We start from the raw sequence: 20,958 nt of genomic DNA, 5'->3' as shown, positions 1-20,958 counted from the left end.
GGCCCAAAGAGTTGTGGTTAATGGAGTTAAATCCAGTTGACAGCCTGTCACAAATGGTGTCCCCCGGGGCTCAGTGTTGTGGCCAGTTCTGTTTATAAACTTTTTAAACTACTCTTTATAAGCTACTTGGATGAGGGGATCAAGTGCACCCTCAGTAAGTTTGCAGAGAACACCAGATTGGGCATGAGTGTCAGTCTGCTTGAGAGAAGGAAGGGTCTACAGAGGGACCTGGATAGGCTGGAATAATGAGCTGAGGTCAGCTGCATAGGGTTCAACAAGGCTCAGTGACAGGCCCTGCAGGTGGGTCACAACAATCCCATGCAACTCTAGGGTTGGGGAAGAGTTGCTGGAAAGCTGCCTGGTGGAGAAGGACCTGGGGGTGTTGTTTGACAGCCAGCTGAAAGTAGCCCAGCAGTGTGTCCAGGTGGCCGAGAATGCTCACAGCACCTGGGCTTGCATCAGAAATAGAGTGGCTAACAGGAGTAAGGAAATCATTGCTCCTCTATACTCAGCACTGGTGAGGCCACACCTTGAATTCTGTGTTGAGTTTTGGGCATCTCATTACAAGAAATACATTATGGTGCTGGCGCACCTCAGTAATTGTCAGAAATGAAAATCTCTGATCAAATCAGTCTGAGTTCCCATTTATCTACCACTACGTTTCTGTTGTGTGTTTTGGATGCAGCCTGTTCTGTGGGTTCTGCAGAACCTCCCTGATGCAGCAGGGCAGTGTGTATGTGTAGGGGAGTCAGTTTTTTTTTCCATAGTTGCAGGGAATTTTTTAATGTTTATTTACACTAGTCAGTTAAAATCAATAAATACTTCTTTGAGACAGAAGTGCATGAGAACCAAAGTGGTTGTCCTGTATGATGACTGAAAAGAGGCAAAAGCAGTAAACCAGGAGGCAGCTCCTCAGTCTTCCTTCTACTTTCCACTGCAGCGGGGCACAGGTGAGCCCCCACTACAATTTCTGTCCTTTAAATGGCACAGAAGTGACTCATGTGGTGACTATAGGAAGACACTGCCGAGAACAGGTCAAGGAAGATGTAAGCACTGATCTGGCTCAGGCTGGTAGCAGCTGTTGGATGTCACAGCATTATTTCTGTTCATTGAGCTGTAGAAAGAACTGGGTGGCAGTGAATTAAGTCCAGTTGCTGGGGGCAACTGTTGCTGCTCCACAACGTGCAGCACTAGCAGAGAGTGTCAACAGCCTTGGCAGATAGTCATGGGTTTGGCAAATTTGGAGGGAATCGCAAGCAGATTCGCTGGCAGGTTGGGTTAAGAAATGCTGCCTCTATCCATGTTTATGGCTGTGCAAAGTGTGAGTTTTGGGGTTGTCTTGTGCAGGGATAGGACTTGGACTTGATCCTTGTTGGGTCCCTTCCAAGTCAAGACATTTTATGATTCTATGATTAGACTGGAATTTGCTGATTTTGCATTAACATGTAAATCAAGTATCAAGGAAAAAGTAAAAGAAAGGAGACTATTAAAAAAAAAAAATCTTCTACTCTTTATCCGTTCAGTTCTTTCTTCCCTTTGCAGTTTTCCCTGGTAAAATATGCCCTTATTCCCACTTAGTAACACCATACGTGCCCACAGATTAATTCCTGTATGCTTACTCTTTGCTGCGCTGCTCTCACAAAAGCTTTTCAGGGATTGAAATGTCATTATGCAAAACAGCTTCCAGACAAAAACGTACGGATTTGTTGCATAGCACCCTTTACTTGAACTTTAGGAGGTCCTGTTATCTTTCTGAAGGCCACTAGATGGCATACGGGACTGCCTGATTAAAAATTAATCTAGCGGGATGCTACTTGCAGATTTAAATTCCTCCCATTATTTATCACAGATGATGATATTTATTCATAATGCATAATAAATACAGACATAAGTAATATTTATGCAGTTACATTTATTTTGTCTATTATAGAATCATTTGCAAATGGACTTTGAAATCCCAGGTGTTGCAGAAATGATTGGCAAATAGCTGATGCAAATAAAATTCAAGCTGATTTGTCCTGGGTTCTGCATTTTGACTGATCACTAGTCCTCGTGTATGTGTAGCTTAAATCACTGATGTTCTTGCTTTTCCTTGATTGCATAATTGAAACACTTTGTATGATAAATAATGAATAAGTAATGACTGCTGTTGCTTGAATACGTGTGTTCATATAAATATACAAATGTGTGTATTCATCAAATGCTTGATTTATTCCAACTAGTTACATGATTGTGTACTGTTCCTTTTCAATTTATAAAAGCAGAAATATGGATTTATTATTGTTCTAGAACTCAGAACAAAGTTGATGAACTTCTGTCTGAAAGCATCTTCAATTTACTGTATGGAGGAAGAACAGGAATAAATTAATTCTATTAATCAATGATATTGGTGCATAAAATAATGCACTGACATTGCAGGAGAGAGGGGAAGCTGCATGAATATATGGAGATGTTAACAGAAATAGAGATCTGGTAAAGCTGTGTAGTGCACGTCTCTGGAAGTGCTCAAAGTGAGACACTGAACACTTATAAGTGGAAGAAGGAACTGTCTGTATGCAAAGTAATTTCCCTAGCTGTAGGATGACATTAGGTTTGTGGTCCTACAGAGAGGTAGTGCAGTGGTGCTGGTGCTTTTGTTCTTGTTCCTACCATTTAATACACTGAAGCTGAATTTATCAAATTTTAGAATGGTAAATTCTTTAACTACTATTATGCCTGAGGAAAAACTACTCTCCCTTTAAACTGAACATTTTTGCAGTTGATGTCATAACAGTCCTAGAAGCGTAGACAAAGGTCTGCAAATATTAGCGTGTGATATGGTAGTTTCGATTTATTGGCCTCAGAGTCCTTTGAGGAAGGTACTCTGTGTCAGAAATGGATAGCTAATTGAAACAACCCTTTACCAAACAGAACTGGTGTGATTTCTAGTCATGGAAAGAGTTTTTATTTCTCTCTTTATCTTATTGTTTCATATCAGGGTGAACCTGGACCAAAAGGAGAGAAAGGAGATCAAGGAATCCGTGGTGAACCTGTAAGAAGATTCAAGTGTTTTTTCAGTTGATTTAGCAAGGAGAGGACATGGGAGCTGCTTGTTTTTGAGGAAGAGTGGGGAACATACGCCTTCCATAGTTGGGATGCTTCTCTTATCAGAATAAACCACAGCTTTTTGGCTTTTTACTGACTGTACAGAAAGCTGGATGACTGCATGAAACAAGGCACCTAATTTATAGCTCTGGCCCATAATGGCTGAGAAGAGGACTGGGGTTTGCTAGACAGAGCTTGGCTGACAGTAAAGTTGTGCAGGATTTATTAAGGGCTTTTGAAGTGACATAGCCCAGCAGAACTATGCTTTTGGCTACACTATTTGTATCCTGCTCTTGCTCTGGATGGAGCCCTCAAGAGAGACCATCCTCTGCAGTGTACAAGCACTGTAAAAAACACCCTTTCTTCTCTTAGTAGGAAGATGGAAGAATACCTTCTTTTGCTCAGGAGATGAAATGAGAAATTTGCTTCAGCTCCTTCACATCTCTCTCTGTATTTCAGGGATTACCAGGGGTCCCAGGTGAACAGGGTGTCCCAGGACCTGCAGGACTACAGGTAAGAGGGCCCAGCCTAAGAAAAGTCTTTGACATGACCAGAGAGGAGTGGTTTCAAGGTCTATATCACTGTAAATAATTCAACTTCTGTACACAAACAGCCCATTTTTCTTTCTTCATTGTTGTAAGTTCAGGGACTTCTGCAGTGGTATTTATTTATGCTGGACATCAGGGCAACATAAGGAGAATAAAAGCAGAAATATGGCATCTTTGTAGCACGATCTGTATTGTCTAGGAGAATCCTTCCAACTTCAGAAGCCTTCAAGAGGGCATCTTATAGAATTATAGAATCATACAGGTCTCACCGATAAGTTACTGCAGTACATTGGTAAAATATTGCAGAGCATTCAAATTCAGCCCCAGCACATTTCCCCCTGAGTGTACTATGGCTTGTGTAAAATGGTTTTATAGTATCAATTATCATCTAAGATTTTTTTGGCTCATGCTTATTATTTCCAGTTATCACCGAAGTATGTTATCATGTCAGCATGGGAAAGTGTTCGCTCTGCCATCGTCTGTGCTGTGCCCAAGCCATATAGTCAGCTAATACTTTATCATCAACGGCTTAAACAGGTTAACAGCAGTCTTATCATTATGAAAAAAATATACAGTAATACCATGCAACTTTTAACTAACATCTGCTAGACTCTTTGCTAACAAAACCTTTAAGAAAGGATTACCTGGTAGGTAAGACTGGGACAAACCCTCTGCACTGCTATCTGTTTTCACCACTTCTAAATTACTATTGTTTGTTTTTAAGAACTGCAGGCAAAACTTTCTCTGTACAAGGAAACCATTAGGGTTGAGCTGGAAATGAAGTAGCTGGTAGGCCTGAGGTTAGATGGTTGTCTGCAAGTTTCAGCATCCTGTGCTGTGAAAGAGCCTCTGAACTGATTAGTCATTAGTAATTCTACTTATGTCTCAGGGTTTTATTTTTATATTTCATTTTCTTGCAACATAGAGAACTGAAAGCCATTTCCTCAGCTGTTAAACTCCTCTGTGAATTGATTAATGAAAACCATTGCTGAGTGCACATTCCGGCGTCTTGAAGTCTTTTTTTTCTGGAAGGCAGTTTCGTCACATCTCTAATCAACTGCTATCTCTCTTCTTTCTGCGTAGGGCACAAAGGGACAGAAAGGAGCCCAAGGTGAAGCTGGAGCCCCTGGACAGACTGTGAGTAACTGTTTCCCTTGCAGCATTTTTCCTAGACAGTAACAGATGTGAAGAGACTCTGAAGTCAATGCCTCACAGATTTGCTGTCCCAGGCTGCTTGGGCATAGGACATATCCTAAGCTGCAGCTGGAAGAGTCACTGCTTGTGGGCAAACAGTCACAGCTGCACCAAACAGATCAATGCCACAGTCAGCCCAGCTCTAAATTTTGCATCTTTTGTTGGCAAAATCTCTCATTCTCCAACAAAATGCCCTCTTTGCTGGGTGAGGTGCCAGCAGAACTTATTACTGCAGTGTGATATCTGCCAAGCTGAGGCAGCCATACAGGCTCATCACCAGAAATCATCGTGTACCTTTTTTTGAGACGTGTTGTAGGGATTGCTGCTATTGTTTGACAGTGTGCTAAAGAACAGCAAAGGATTCAAGTCCCTTTTTATTATTGTGAGAGCATATCAGCCCTTTGCAGCTGAATAAAAGGCCACATGCATTCTTTGCAAGCAGAGAAGGAAGACTGAAGAACTATTTGAAATAACAATTGAGAAAGAGGATGTTTGTGTCTGGGAGAAAGAAGGAATAAGAAATATAAATTAAGCATCCTTGAACACTGAAATTCCACCCTTACATTTGTGATTTTCCTTCTTGGACTTGTGCTTAGACATTGTGCTTTGACCCTAAACTCCAAACTGCCTGTCCCCAGGTCTCTTTCACTCTTGGTTGGAAGACTCTTAATCTTTCTGGGGAGGGAAAAAAAAAAAGACAAAAACCTGTCCCCCTTCTGGCAAATCTATTCACGAATTTTATTCCTTTGTATAACCTGGTGGCTTGGAGAGTGTTAATTATATGGAAATGTAGATATATGCAGACACAATTCGTTTTGCCATCCTTTCATAGACTGCCACTGCTCCAAACATTTCTTCCGGCTTGTAGACCAGAGGCTGTAAATAACACAGAAATGAGAAAACCTTTAATTCTCTTTTAGTGAGCCAAAGGCAACAGATAGATATTCCCTTTGTACAGAGCTGTTCTGTGGAAGGTTTTCATCACCTGCCAACTATTAGCATCGTCCTTCTAGAAGATTTAACTTCCCAGCCCTTCCAGTAGAAGGAGTTTCTCTGCAGTCTAATCCAAGTCAGATAGATTATTTCAGTCTGCTGGTGCAGATGTTTTCAGATAGTCTGTCTGGTTTAGACCTGAATAGATTAGACATGGTAACAGAAATACCTTTCCTTGCAAAGCTGTGATGACAGGTAACTGCAGAGGGAGAAACTTCAACCTGATATGGTTAAGTACAAAAGAAAATGTATAAATATAGACTGACAACCCCAAACATACATCTCTATGGGGACATAGATTCCTAAATATATGTCCTCTCTTATCCCCCGTGCAATATTTTTGACATATATGGGCTTTCCTACACTAAAAAGGTTACATTTCTGGATAATAAAACCTGCAATTCAGAATTGTATCACTGGATGGTTTGTACAGTTTCATGTATTTAGTGCACTTGAGTATTTTCAGTTTTTTTTTTTCCCTGGTGCAGAAATAGGTAGAATTGTCAACAAAGAATATTTTGCTGACCTAGTTTTTTATTTTAATGATAAATCAACATACTTTCCTCTGTTCTTTTGATGTTTCAGGCCCAGACATTTCTTCCTATATCTCAGCTAGATTAAGGATTTTTTTGATGGAAGTTTATTTTAAACTCCCAAAGAAAGTCTTCATCCTTTTGTATTGTTTCATGCTTCTTTTGCACTGTGAAGTATTTCACAAAAATGCTATTTTTTGCTTACCTTGTCTGATATAAACTCCAATCTCAATTGGAACATCTTGTTCCTATGGTGGCATAAGTTGTGAATTACATATGCAACCACACTTCATTTTCTTAAAACAGGGTGTGACTGGACCAGCAGGGCCCCCTGGTCCAAGGGGCTTGCCAGGAAATGTGGTATGTATACACTAGTGTATTTGTTTTCCCATCTGTACCCTGATTTCTTTACTTAATGTTTGGTCTTCCCTTCCATGAGGTTTACTATCAGGATCAAAAGGTTGTGTTTCATTATACTTTTTTATGGTTGAATTGAAAGACCTGGAGGCACCTGGAATGGTTTATCCATGAACCATATTCTTATATTCACTTGTAGGAAGAAGGGTCCATGGAGCTGCTTCATTCTCCACCCAAATCATCAAAAGTCATTTTTGCTGACAGCTCTTCAAGACAAAAATTTCAGTGTTTATTGTCTCTCTGGATTTGTTTCTTTTGCCCCATTTTCGGTTGTCTTTTCCTTTTGAAAACACGACTTCTTGATATAGCAATTGCATGGTAAACTTCTGGTTTTTCTTATGAAAGCATCTAAGTATTTTATCCAACTATCAGAACTTTGAAGTCAATACAGTGTCTTCATTACCTATGTTCATCACATTAAATTGTACGTGATAGAGCTTTTCACATTTACTCCCTGCCCCACTGTTGCAATTTCCTTTCTGGTACCCAGGTTTTAGTTGAGATAGCAGACTAAGTGCAAAACCAGTAGATAGACCCCATTTTATAATGTGTTCAGACACAGTGTTTTAGCACAGAGAGCAGTTTAAGGCCAATTTTTTCACTTGGACAATCCAAGAAATCTTAAATTGCCTTTCTACTCATTTTTAAATTACATTTTATGTAATTGTATTAATGTAGTGATTTAACGTCAAACCTAAAGATATTGGAAATGAAGACCTTTTCCAGTTTCATATTCCTTTAAACAAACTTCTGTAGCACTAATACCAGTATATTACCTATAAAAGCTAATATAGTTGGAAATAATTTTTACTCGTGCTAAAAGGAAAAGAATTATTGCAGCCATCATATGAGGAGGTCAGTCCAATCTTACCAGTGCCAAGACATCGTTTCATGTCTTGATATGGAGTACCACTCTGTAATGAGTTTTGGTGAGTTAGGAAGCAACAATATTTAATATGGAGCTCTGAATCATCTATTTTGGAGCATCTAAATCGTAATTTAGCAAGTAATGCTTTGAGATCTGCCATGACATGAAAAGGTCTGAAAACTCAAATAGAGTGAGAAATGAGCATAGCTGTGTTTTCCAATGTATAGCTTTTGAGATCAGTAGCCATAAGAATTAATATTGTGATACTTTTGGCTTCTGTGACACAAAGGTGGTGATGGGGTGTGTGTGTGGGGGTTGTTGGTAGTGGATTAGGAACTGCTGAAGATTTCACAGAATGAAAAAAATAGTTATTAATAGAAAGAGAATGTGCAAATCTAGGATTAGCTCAATTTCTGCTTTTGCAGTTCAGCTCTTTTTTATATCGGAAAAGCCTCTTCTTTAAGCACTTGGTACACAGCTCTTCTGCGGTGTTCTCTGGATTACAAGTTGTCTATACTGGGAAATGTGAAACTGATACTAATCCTTGAGATAGATTGCAGTGAAACCACAGGTCTACCCATTTGCTTCAGGATCAAATGCTACCTAAAAAGGAATTTTTAAGCTTTAAAGTTCTTTTCTCTTCAGGGTGTGCCTGGAGACCCTGGACGACCTGGAAAGGAGGGAGAAAAGGGGGAGAAGGTGAGCTTGTTCTTTCATGGATTTATTTTTTCTTTTTTTCTTGGGCACTTCAAGTAGCCTGGGACAGAAGCAGTTTGAACTGGGAAATGATTTCATAGGTTCATAGCTTGTTAAGACACATGGGCTCATTAGATTATCTTGTCTGACCTCCTCCTTTACACATGCTGTAAGGTTTTCATACTGTTGAGCTTTATAACTTACTTAATAAAACCACTGAGATACAACTGGATACAGTGAAGTCACTGCTACATGTTTACACAATGATGATTTTCTGCTATCCTCACAGCCTGGTGTGAGTTGGGATTTGGTGTTTTAAGTACCTGCTGTTCACCGCTGTAAATCCAAAGCTGAAAGAAAAGCTGGCATTTTCATGGTTAGGAAACCGAGATTTCTTCTTTCCTGATAAGCTGTTGTAATTGGACCATTAGTTCAGCTTTCCGGTGCATCCTTGCTTACCTTTTGCCTGCCTTGCCTGTTACATCCCATCTCATAACTAGTCAGTGAGCTCATTGATGTCAGAGTTTTGTAATTTGCTCATACTTTGCACAGTGTCCAGTATGCTGGAGTCCTGATCTCTGTTTGCTGGAATAGCCCATTTAGTCAATTCACATTCCTTATTGCTGAGATCTACCTCAGGGTCATGTGTGGATCAAGGACTCTCAGATAGTTGATTCCTAAAACATATTGAAGTCTCATTTTCTTTTCCTTAAGGAAAATTGCAAATACCTTGAGATAATGGAAGGAAAAAGTTTCCCTTTAAAGAAGTTTCATACAATACCAAAAGAAACTTGCATAAGAAGGCTAGAGAAAAACACATATCTTTCAGTCCCAGTGAAAGACCTGAGACATAAATAGTCTTTAAAATGTGGCTAAGAGCTTCACTGGATTGTCTTTCACAGGGTGATCCGGGAAAAGAAGGAAAAGTGGGTTTGCCTGGGCCAGCTGGTCAGCCAGGGCCTGCTGGAGAGCCTGGTTTGCCTGGTAAGGGTAAAGATGGAGAACCGGTAAGTATTGCTGGCAAGCTCTGTGCTTGAGTAGTTCAACATGAGATAGTGAGCACGACTTCTGCAGAAGAATGATGGATTTTTGGTAGAGTTAGGCTGCATTGTCACAACTGCTCACACACTATCTACTGAATAAATGAAAGGCCTTATAGTGCAAAATGCTGCAGATAATTGTGTTGCATCCAAAAAGGCAGAGAGAACTGAAGTTGGATTTCTGAACGTTAAACCCCTTTCAGTGTTCCATGGTGGACATTGAAAATGGGAACCTCCAAAAGGAGTAACTGCTGTCCTTGTGACCAGTACAAAAAATGCTTAGCTATATGGAAGTTCCCTAAAAGCATTTAATTCTAGCCAAATTAACATATTCTTTAATTTAATTACATGTTTTCAGTAAAAGAAGACTTTTAAATGTTCCCTTCAACCTAAACTGTTCTAAGGAGGATGGTGATGGGGATGCTTGCTGTCTGGACAGTCTCAAAGTCCAGGCTCCTGTTTGGCTGCATGATGACTTTTTCTGGTTTTGACTTTTTCACTTTAGGGGCAAAGAGGCCCACCAGGCTTACCAGGGCCCTTTGGACATAAGGTGAGCATGGGCTTTATTGTGAACTGCTTCTCTCCATTGCTGGAACTGTAGAAAAAGTTAAGGTGAAAGCATGGTCTGCTTTTCACTGGAAACTTGAGTTCGTGGAGCTTTCATTCAAAACTGCACTTCTAGCCTTTAAAGAGGTCCCTTTCCTTACGATTCAAATATGTCTGTAGATGTAAATATTAACATATGAATTAGCTGTGTTCATTTTCAACATTTAAAATTTCTTTGAACATAATGTGAATTCAACACAAACTAAGGAAACTCTGATTGAGGGCCTTTAATCCATAAAGCAAGAGAGATTTCCTGTAAGCCCCTCAAAGATCAGTCCTCCATAGCACTAGTTTCCTTTATGTCTCTCAAGAAGGACATGAATTATTATCCAATGGGACCAGAAAGTCCTGGTTTGCCTTCCTATTTTGTAGTTAAGACTAAGACTAGCTAGTCGTTCAGCTAATTTTAGCTGAAAATAATGTTTATCCCTTATAAATACACAACAAATAGAAAGCAGACTAAAACAGAGAAATGTTTTGCTTCTGAGAGCATCTGGCTTGTACTTGAATCTTCAATCAGATATGTCAGAAATTTTCTCCTCTGAATTGACTGTCCTAATCTGAGTTGGAAGAAGAGTAGGATGTTGAAACATGATAGAAGTAGGAACATAGCAGTATGGGACCAGATACATCTAGCTCCTGTATTTTTAAATAACTAAATTCCTACGAAGTATTTTAATTTTGCTGCATTTTTTATAAATGCATTGTACTCTGTTGTATACTTCTTTGACAGTTCAGAACACACACCATAATAGACTGAGAATTACTATAAAAGTCAGAAAAAAACACTAAAAGACATCTCATGAAATATTCTATTCAATATCAACACAAGATGATAAGAATCTTAATTGTGTATGGGAAAATACTCTTGAACTCTTTGTATTGAAATTATGATCTTGAATAAAATAACAGATAGGGGATCTGCTGGAGTGTTTGAACTAATCAGAATACATTTTCTCTCATTGTCCTTGCAGTATTGTTTCTTTGTAATATAAGAGTAGTTTAAAATGAAAGAAAGAAAGAAAAGGGAATAAGTTAGGAGATACTGCAGACTGAATTCTGGGTGGGCAGAATCTATGGATAACAATTTTTCTATCATGCTTCTATATAGCTGTAAATAATGTAATAATAAATAACATAAATAAGATTAATTGTTATAAGTCTGCTACCAATGTGAGACCGTATCTCACCACTTCAATACAATCCATAAAATCTTATATGATTGCACCCTATAACAAAAGAATAGACATTAAGTTTAAGTGTTGCAGATGAATTCTTTATTAACCCTCTGTCTACAATGTCCATTAAACAGTGTCAAGTAGTTTTCTGTTCTCTTCAAGTTCTACTGTTGAAAATCCTATTTTTTAGAAAGGAGGACTCTCATTTTGTAGTATAGTCCTCCAGAGAGAGTGGTAGAGCTGTTGAATTAATTTTTGTACAAAAAATTTACTCATACAGATCTGTGAGGAGGCCCATGTTGGTACCAAGGAAAGAAGTACATTAAGGTGTAGCCGAACATCCATAATTCTTTCTTCACCAGATAAACAGTCTGTATTTACCAATGTTTGCAGGTTAGCTATCTACCAAAGAAACACAGACAAAGAAAAGCACATTATGGTGCTTAGTATTTCCCCAAGCCAAGGAGACTGCCTAATACCCTGCAGGCAATTGCAAATGCTGGAAATTGGATGCTGTGCTCTAAAATGGATTAAAATACTTGTAGAAGCTGTATTCCCACTCAATTATGTGATGTGGCACACACTGATCTTATGTGAGCGCTCACAGAGGTGGACTGGCATTCATATGAAGGAAGGGAGCACTTTTCTTGGCATGATGTGATAGCAACTGTGCCATATCCCTGTGCTGCCACAACCTGATACTGTTCCTCTGTGGGCAGCAGCAGGTCAGGATCTATCTGTGTTATGTTCTGTCATAAAACCTGATTGCATTTCAGCGCATTTTCTCAACTATGCACAAAGCTTTCAATTTCTTCCTTTGTTTCAGGGTGAGAGGGGAGCTCCTGGCCTCCCTGGACAGCCAGGAGACAGAGGTGTGCCAGGAATTGGGCTGGCTGGATCTCCTGTAAGTAGCAGATCTTACTGCAAGCTATAACAAGGCGAAAACTTACCCTTCACCATCTGGGGTACGTGTTGCCTGTGCCAAGAGCCTGTGGGACATTTTACCTTCTGAAGATGCAAACCACCAACTAGTCCAGAACCTGCCATTCATAGCTTAGGTTTCTACACCTCTGTTGCCAGGGCTTGTGAGGCATTCCATTTTAGTTGAAAAGCAAAGAAGTGCTACAGGAGTGGTTGATACCACTGTCTGTGACTCCTAGCTTTTCTGCATCATCTTGACACATTGTGGATGTGAACTGAGGTCTGTGCTGAGCCAGCAGCTCTGGTCTGCTGGGAAGGCGTAACCCTGCTATCACCCTGTTAGATGGGATGAGCGTGACATGCATGCCCACATCAGTGACAGTGTCAGCACTCTGACAGGGAAATGCAAAATCAGATTGCTTTAATTGCTCTGTTCTAAGAGAGCTATCACCCCTATAATTTCCCACTAATATTTAGCTGGGCCTCACCCAACTCTATCCTCAGCTCCTACTTATCAATAAGTCACAAGTTATATCTGAGAGTCTCCTCTGGAAAGTCTGGCTTTTCATATCACCGGGGTTCAATCATTCCAGTACTTGTCATGTATGATTCCTCTTGAGATGAAGGGGAGTTAAGGGATTTCTGTGCTCTGACTGTAGCCCTGCTCAGAGACCTCCACATATGCACTGAATTTGCAAGTGAAGTATTTTTAGGAGGAAGCAAACTTAATTCCTAGCAGCAATTGCTAGAGGACATGTGAGACCTTGCATTCTTTTACAACACCTTGTACTGTAACCATGCCCATAATACTGTACCAGTCACAGTCAATGTTTTCATGCTCTGGTTATCTAGATATAAGTTTCCCTATTAGGACAGGAAATTACCTTGAAATGGTAAGTTATATTACTATGTAATGCTGATGGGCAAATCTGGCTTTCTGAGGTTTTTTTCCACTTAATATTTGCTCTTACTGAATAGCATATTCAGCTCCAGTGCAAAGGCTTCAGAATTTGAAGAGCACTGTATAACGTTGAATCCACCAGGCTTTCACAAAAATGAGTCCCACAGAAAAAAAATAGAATAAAGTCAGTGGAGCTGCTTCAGTGCATATTGCACACTGAATTAAAGGTGTCAGCCTATACCCTTTTTAGCAAAGTGACAAAATCCTGTGTATAATGCTTTCAGCTTCAGATCTGAGAGCCAGCAACTCTTTTTAATTAGAATCCTCACCCGGTTTCCTCTGTACCCTTAACCTGTCTTGGGCTTTGCTCCCTGCATAAAAGGTATATATAGATGAGATTTTTTTTACTTTATCTGCTAAAGTATTGAATTACTATTTACATAACACTGAGTCATAAACTGAGGATTAACAGAGTGTATTCTCCTCGACTGAACCATAAGCAGAAGAGGAAGAAGCTTGGAGAACTAAGGTGAATTCACATGCTTGTGCTGGATTACCCTAGTGGACACATGTGCTGCCTAAGCAGAAAGGTTTTGCTCTTGCTCTGCCTTGCCCTGTTCATATTTGTATGGGTTCAGAATTATGTATTTAACCTTTACTTGAGTAGAGCATTAAGATGCCTTGCATGGAGGACTGTATGAGGATTAGTGAATTAGCATGCCTGAAACAGAAACCAAAGAGAAAGGAGTCATAGTGTGAGCCAATTCATTCAAACACAGCCCCAGAGATGTGAGGTCAAGCTTTGTTTTGGGTGTGTTTGGAATTTCAGCTTGACTCACCCATGGTGGATGTTGGGACAGCATCACTTCTTGGTCTTCCTATAGAAGCGAATACCTTCTAGTGGCTCACTTTATTGAGCTGCAACTTTTTAAGTTGTATCCCCAAATGAACAGCATATAGAAGCCCATCGGACTCCCTGCTTAGACTTTCTTTTAAAAGCACACACCCTCACGGGATGTTCTTCCTTGTGTTAGAGGTAGCTGAATACAGTGACCTTCAGGACCTGGGGAAATTGTCCTGTCTAAGCCCACCAGATGTAAGGGTGCTGTTTTTCTGTGTGCCCACGTTGAGCCAGTAGCAAGGCTGAACATGTATTACCAATGGGCATATGCATATGCAAGACACACACATACGTGCATGCAGCCACACAGACCAATGCAGGGAACAATGTCTTTATCAATGCTCAGATAAACCTAAACAGCACTCTTGGAATCATAGAATCAATCATAGAATCATTATGTTCTAAAAGACCTTTGAGATCATCAACTCCAGCTATACCTGTCCACTACTAAATCATGTTTCCAAGCTCCTCATCTATGAAAAAGAGTATCTCAATCCTAATTCTCCTCTCTGGCTGATGGGATTTGAAGGCCATTGTTGGAATATATGTATGAAATGTGGATCTTTACAGCAGCTGGTCTTGGACACCTACTCTGCCTAGTACCCAGGCCTCTGCACTCCAGTGTACTCTGGTTGCTGGCCCCCAGACCTGGGTGAAGTGATCATGGCACCAAGCCTGTTAGAGTTCAAGGAGCACCTAGACAACACTCTTAGTCGTATGGTTTAGTTTTAAGTTGTCCTGAGAGAAGGGATTTGAACTCAATGATCCTTATGGGTCCCTTCCAACTTGAGATATTTTATCATTCTATGATTCTATGGTGATGCTGATGAAGTGCCAGGCTTAGTCAGACAAGCATCATGTTAGTATGCAATGGACTTCTCTAGTCTTTTTCTCTCTCCTTTTTCCTCATACTTTTTCCTCCATGGTCCACTTCAATTTCTTCGTTACTCTGCCTCTGATGCTTCCCCTTAAACATCCTGCTGTGAGTACTGCACAGAAACACTGTATATGTGAGCAGCCTGTCAGACTTGCTCCTTTTTCTCACCCTTGCTTCTCCAATTTTCTTTATCTTGGTGCTTCAGAACCCACCCTGATCAGCCAAGGGGGAGTGGTTAGTTTTAAGTGTTTTGATTACTGTGTCTTTTCTCTTTGCAGGGCCCTATGGGACCCCCAGGAGAGAAAGGGTCATTGGTACAGTATGTCTTTCTAACTACACTCAGATTTTACAGGGAGGGAACAACCACATTAATTGTGTTTCTACCAAAGGTTTCATAATGGCACGTTTAATTAATTTCTTTTTGCTCAAGGGTGGTAGAGTCACAGGCTGACTGACTCTCCCAAGTGAGCTTCTGTTAAATACCAGCTACTTGTCTGCTGTATTGGATTGTGAAAAAGTTATTTGAGACTCTTGACATGGTGACAACTTTTCCTTACCTGTCTGTACAGTCCTAGAAAAGAAAGAATGAGTCACCTGTTTAACCCTTCATTCAAAAAGAATATTTCAAGGCATATAATTCAGGGCATATTGCTGTGCCTTGTAGTAAAGCCTCAGAGATTTTTAAAATAAAAAAAAAAATTAAGCAGTTTTCTAAGTCTTAAAGAAAACCCTGCATTTCAGTGTTCACCAAACACATCTAGCTCCTCAACGTGCTGTTTTACAAGAGTGCAATCCATTTGTGTGAAACAAGTAACTATGTACTGTGGTCTCAAGTATACATAAGATGGCATGAATTTCCAACATGACAGACAGTTGTAGAGTTGCAGCTAGTGTATTAGCTTGACACTGAGGAACTGGATCTTCTCTTGTCCTGTGTTCAGTCATATTTTCTCCCTGTTCATAAATTTGCCTCTTATAAAATGGCCTTATTACCTTTCCAACAAGGATATGTGAGACTTGACTTTACTGATGCACACGAAGTCCCTTGAAGCACAGAAATGACTGATAACTATGACAATATAATGTGAGATTTAGAGATTTTTTTCCTTAAACTCTCTCATAGTTTATTTAACCACTAGTTAATTTTTTTCCCAATAATTACTGGGTTGAGATGAGTGCTGTTCACATTAGTGGGTTTTTCTGTTTTCTCCCTACCAGGGTCCCCGAGGTGTACCTGGTATCCCTGGACCACAGGGGCCTCCTGGCCAGGATGTAAGTAAAACAAAAGTGTGAATGCTCAAGAAATTTGACAATGCTAGAATCTAATTTCCATAAATATTGTGCTCATACTCAACTGCAGTCACTGAGCGTCACTGGGATGGTCCAAGGGAGATGATTCACAAAAGTGGAGCTCTTACATGTAGGAACTCAGGGGAAAAACAATTACGCTGAGGAGTCACGTACCAAGGAAAGTGGTGGACTTTACCACTAAACCTTTTTAAGATTACTCTGGAGAAGGGTCTTGGCAGCATACACTGGGGAATGATTACACAGTGGAAAAGGATGATTGTTAAGCTGTCTAAGAACTTCTCAGAAGCCACTGAAATGAGTAACCTGCAATATTTCTATGAAAACAGGGTCACAGCTGTTAAAAAGCTCTGTATGAGTTCATTTTGCTGCTGCTGCTGTGCATGAGAGATGACATTTTAACCTCTTGGTGTGTTGTCCTCTCTCCTGCCATCTCAGTGGGTGAGTCATGGAGCTGAGGAATAGAGAAAAATGTGGCAGACTCAGCTTGGAAGCTGACCCTTCTTGTTGCCTGGCTTTAGCAGTGTTGAATCAAAAAGAGAGGCACTTTTCTCTGCTGGTCAGCCAGCTCTGTGATGTGGAAACCAGTCCTGGAGGAGAACCAGCAGGGGAGCTCTGAAAACTTTGAAAGGCTTGATCCTTGCATTTGTGCCTCTTGAAGGGATGCTGTGGGGAAGGGTCAGTAGCCTTCTGTAACCATTCTCAGCGCTGCCTTATGCTGCTGCCATGTCTGAAATGAGCACTAGTTTTCATGAAGTCCATGACAAGCAATTTTCAACCCTAGTGTAGCTTTCCTGATGTACATCAGCTAGGCTAAATGGTGTACTTTCCTATAGGATGGGTCTCCTTTCATCTGACAGTATTTGGAGAAGGTCTACTTTTCATCCACCTCCTTTACCACAAGACAAATGATTATGGCCAGGGTACTTCTCTACGACCCATGAGAATAGAAATAGTGTCTCTGAGCAGCCACAGATTTGGGATTAATTGTGTCTTTCTGACTCTCCCTAGAGCTCCTCATCTTGTCTCAGAAGTCTGAGATTCTTAATGTAGAGGTTTTAAACAGGAGGTAATATAGATGGGTTTATAATAACTGTATTGTGTGAGGAGAGTGCTGGGGCCAGATTTTCTGAGTCTCTTTCTGGCTGTACTCAGATCAGTGGTGACTGGTCAGCTCTTGGAGAGGCAATACTACAGTCATCACATCTTTTCTTTTCCCTGTAGAAAGTTACCCAAACAGAAGCAATCCTCATGGTGCTTATAAAATACATCCTCTAATACACTAATTGTTTTAATTGCGCTCCGTATGTCTTTTAGGGGTTCTCTGTATTCTGGTTGATCATCCCTTAGGCAATTCTGCCTGTGTTTCAGGAACTGTTAATGCAACTACAGGGCACATTCTAGCATTTCTTGGTATAACAGCAAGGATACCTGTTTTGACAAGATAATGCATTTACAGTTTCTTGATCTCCACTTTCATTTATGACTAGTACAAAGGATTTTTTTTATTCTGCTTTTGCACTCTTGTGTATCAATGTAATATTCCTGTATTCTTTCAAGCATGCCCAGTTTTGTACTCTGTTGTGTTTAAACAGTGTGTCATCAGTTAAGAAAGCTCCACTTTGAATTGCTAATATGAATTTGCCATGCAGTTCTGAAGCCATTCATTGGGAATAGACTTAATGACTTGCCTCAATGTCTTGCCTTTTGCTATGGATTTTGCAAATGTATTCCATGTTTGTTCTGTGACTGAATAATTCTTTTAAATCACATTTACATACATAAGGCTATTCTCAGCTTTATTTTTCTAGTTACAGACTCATGGGATGCTCTTGGAAGTGTTTCTGCTGCAAGTTGTTGTATCCCTTATATTGTCCAGTCAGATTTAGAGTTGTATTTGTGAAAGTGGGAGAGTCAAAACTTCTTTTGCAATAGCTTTGGCCAGAATTATATCCCACAGATGAATAGATTTTTTTTTTTTAAATGACTACATTGTAGCTTCTTTCTAGTGCCCCAAAACATGGGCCATATTTTTTGCAATAACATTGCTCAAGGTGACCTTCTGAAAGGGATTGGCACCTTGATAAACTATCAGGAATTTTCAGGACAGTGTCTTGTTTTATTGAAATGTGTTTTTCAAAGTCCTTGTCTAGGTTTACAGTACAATAATCCTTGTTGGCTTTGTTTTTTTATTCTTAGCAAAAGGTTTGGTGTTTATTTGTATGAGTAGTCCTCTAGAGTTCATTGTGCCCATAAATCCCTACAGATTTTATTCCTCTGGGAAAAAGTGGGGACATGTTATCTTTGTCCCATATACATTATTTTCTTGTCTTTAAATTGGTATATTTTATTCTTTTTAACTGAAGCTCCATTTCTTAAAGTCCAAAACCTGCTTTCTGTAGGCTTTTTTTTTTTTTGCTATAGTAGGACTAATTTGTTTCTTAACAGGACTGCTACATATCATGCCTACTTTCATGTCCTTAGTCGCTTCAATTTTTACTTGCATTTGCTTTTGGAAAATAAATTGAAATCACATTTTTAAACCAGCACTATTCATGTTTCGAGTATTAAGAAAATGTATTGTTGAGTACCTACTTCAGAGGAATTGGCCAAATCTATGTTATATTCTGAGAGCTGAAAAAATAATTCTGCAGTTCTCCTCCAGCCACTCCAGACCAAGTCCCTCCTGCTCAGTTTCTGGTGACAAGGATTTGGGGCCTCTGCACCTCTCAGGCTGAGAGATGATTCTGCTACTTTCCAGTTTTCAGATTCAACCAGTAATGAAGCTGCTCATGAATACCAGAGACACAAATATGGACACAGAGTTGCAGAGGACAATAACATATCTGATCACACAGATTGCCACAGACCAGGTGTAGGTGTCTTCAACAGCACCTACGCTCAAGACTCACACGCAGCGTAAACACAGCCAGACAGGTCCCTTCCTCCTCTTGGACATACACCCTCCCCCCGCTCTCTAGGTTCAGAATTCCACACAAATTTGCAGATCCCTGCAGCATCAGCACAACCCCTCTGTCTACCTGACACTGCTGCCTGGATCCTGGACCCCCTTATCTACTCTACAGGTCCCCTTCTTGCTGGCTGGTCCAGCCTGGTGCTCGCTGCAAACACCCACAATTTCATGCTCTTATGTCTAATACAGTCTACCCTTGTTCCCTCAATTCCCTTGCTCCATCAATTCTTGTTCCTTTCTTAATTCCTGCTCCCTTCCCAGTTCAAGGTCCCTCTGATTTACAGTCTTAACACTAGCAAAGTCCATGTTGATCATCTTCCTTGAAGAACAGCTGATGGATTCTTGATAGCCCATCAATTAGTGTGAGTGGTGAGGTTTTTCTCTTGTCGAGTCTGTGCGCAATATATTTTGTTTCTGATTTCCCCCCTTTCCCTTAGTTTCCAAATTGTCAAGGTCCTGGATCAGATAACCTTGCTGGAATAAACATTCCCACAATCCTACAGACCCTCATCAATTAGTGTTACTGACCAGGTTTGACTTCCACCCTTGTCTCCCTTATCATTTGTCGGTCAGGTTTGTGTCCCTGTATATTCTTGTTTACGGCTTCCTCCTTGTATTCCCTTGTTGCATTGAAAAAAGGTCCTTGAGCAGATACCCCTACAGGAGCAGATAGCCTCCTACCACACACAAAACATCTTTCAGAAAGCACCCACTCTCCTTTGCCTGTCTGCTGGGAGATAAAATGTTTCTGTTTAACATACCTTTGTAGTTCCCTTAGAGTAGAAAACAATCTGAATGAGGCATTCTCTTGTCCTACTATTAGTGCTGAGGATACCCATTTGATACGCTCTTTCTGTGTTTTGATTACGATAATTTTAATTAAGATAAACATTAAATTAATCATTTTTTAATTATGTTAATTATTTCTGATAACTAAGTTCCAGTATTACCAGGAAGTTAATCTCCTGCTGCATTTATTTCCATAATTAAAAAAAACTTGGTGGATTCATACATTACTGCCATTGGATCTGAAAAGAAGGCTTTTCTTTTTGGGGCTGATTTTCCCATACAGTTAGAAGGCCAGTTCTAAGGAGCCTTTGCATGTGTTTTAGGGTTCATAACACCCCAAATCAGAGTACACTCAGTAAACCTCCAACTGGCTTTTTACTTGTGGAACTAGTAGGCTTTTCAAACTATTGGCACTGGAACAGGTTGCCCATAGAAATGGTGGATGCCTCGTGCCTGGGTGTGTTCAAGGTCAGGTAGCATGAAACTTTGAGCAACCTCATCTAGTGGAAGGTGTCCCTGCCCTTGGTAGGCAGGTTAGAATTGGACGATCTCTAACACCCCTTGCAACTCAAACCATTCTATGATTCTGTTGCATTTTATGTTCAATCTTTTAACAGTACTTCCCCACCAGAAGACTACAATTTTGGTGTCCCTGTGTGTCTGCCTGCCTTATACACTTTCTCTTTATTTTATTTTCAAGTACCTCACTATTTTTATAGTGTGTCACCTGCACAGCTTCCATTGGTCCCCTGTTAGAGGCTATTCCTGTCTGGCAGCTTTTGCAGGCTGATAGAGTACTTCAGACCCCGTGCATCATACCTCTTCGTTGTTGACAGCTCTATCCTGCAGTGGTATGCTGTACCACTCATTGGATATTCTGCTTTGTGCCAGCCACTGTTGGCTGCAAACTCCTGAAAGCATTCAAACGTTATGCACTTTCCAGTGGTGGTTTGAGTTGTTTGAGTTTGCACATATTCCTGTATAGCATTAGCAGGGTTTCTTTACAGTGCCATGCAGTTTTTGAGGCAGACTCTTAAATTCTTTTTTTTTCTTTTCTGGCCTTCTCTTTTCCAATGTCCTCCCCTGTCAGCTTGTCGGATGCAGTTATACCCTCCGTGCCTTCCTTCTAG

The 20,958-nt window shown here is 40.2% G+C and overlaps 1 protein-coding gene across 1 annotated transcript in view; it reads left to right on the top strand.

Moving 5' to 3' along the window:
- The window catches only part of COL22A1 (collagen type XXII alpha 1 chain), a 234,289-nt gene that overhangs the window by 180,280 nt on the left and 33,051 nt on the right, over positions 1-20,958 (top strand). Inside the window, exons 34-43 of the mRNA XM_069854706.1 lie at positions 2,978-3,031; positions 3,544-3,597; positions 4,716-4,769; positions 6,659-6,712; positions 8,283-8,336; positions 9,236-9,340; positions 9,879-9,923; positions 11,984-12,061; positions 15,036-15,071; positions 15,976-16,029. Of these exons, the coding sequence (XP_069710807.1) occupies positions 2,978-3,031; positions 3,544-3,597; positions 4,716-4,769; positions 6,659-6,712; positions 8,283-8,336; positions 9,236-9,340; positions 9,879-9,923; positions 11,984-12,061; positions 15,036-15,071; positions 15,976-16,029 (588 nt within the window). The remainder of the gene's footprint in view (positions 1-2,977; positions 3,032-3,543; positions 3,598-4,715; positions 4,770-6,658; positions 6,713-8,282; positions 8,337-9,235; positions 9,341-9,878; positions 9,924-11,983; positions 12,062-15,035; positions 15,072-15,975; positions 16,030-20,958) is intronic.

This window comes from Phaenicophaeus curvirostris, chromosome 3 (genome assembly GCF_032191515.1).
Source record: "Phaenicophaeus curvirostris isolate KB17595 chromosome 3, BPBGC_Pcur_1.0, whole genome shotgun sequence".
Taxonomy (NCBI): domain Eukaryota; kingdom Metazoa; phylum Chordata; class Aves; order Cuculiformes; family Cuculidae; genus Phaenicophaeus; species Phaenicophaeus curvirostris.
This window is presented reverse-complemented; position numbering and strand designations above follow the sequence as displayed.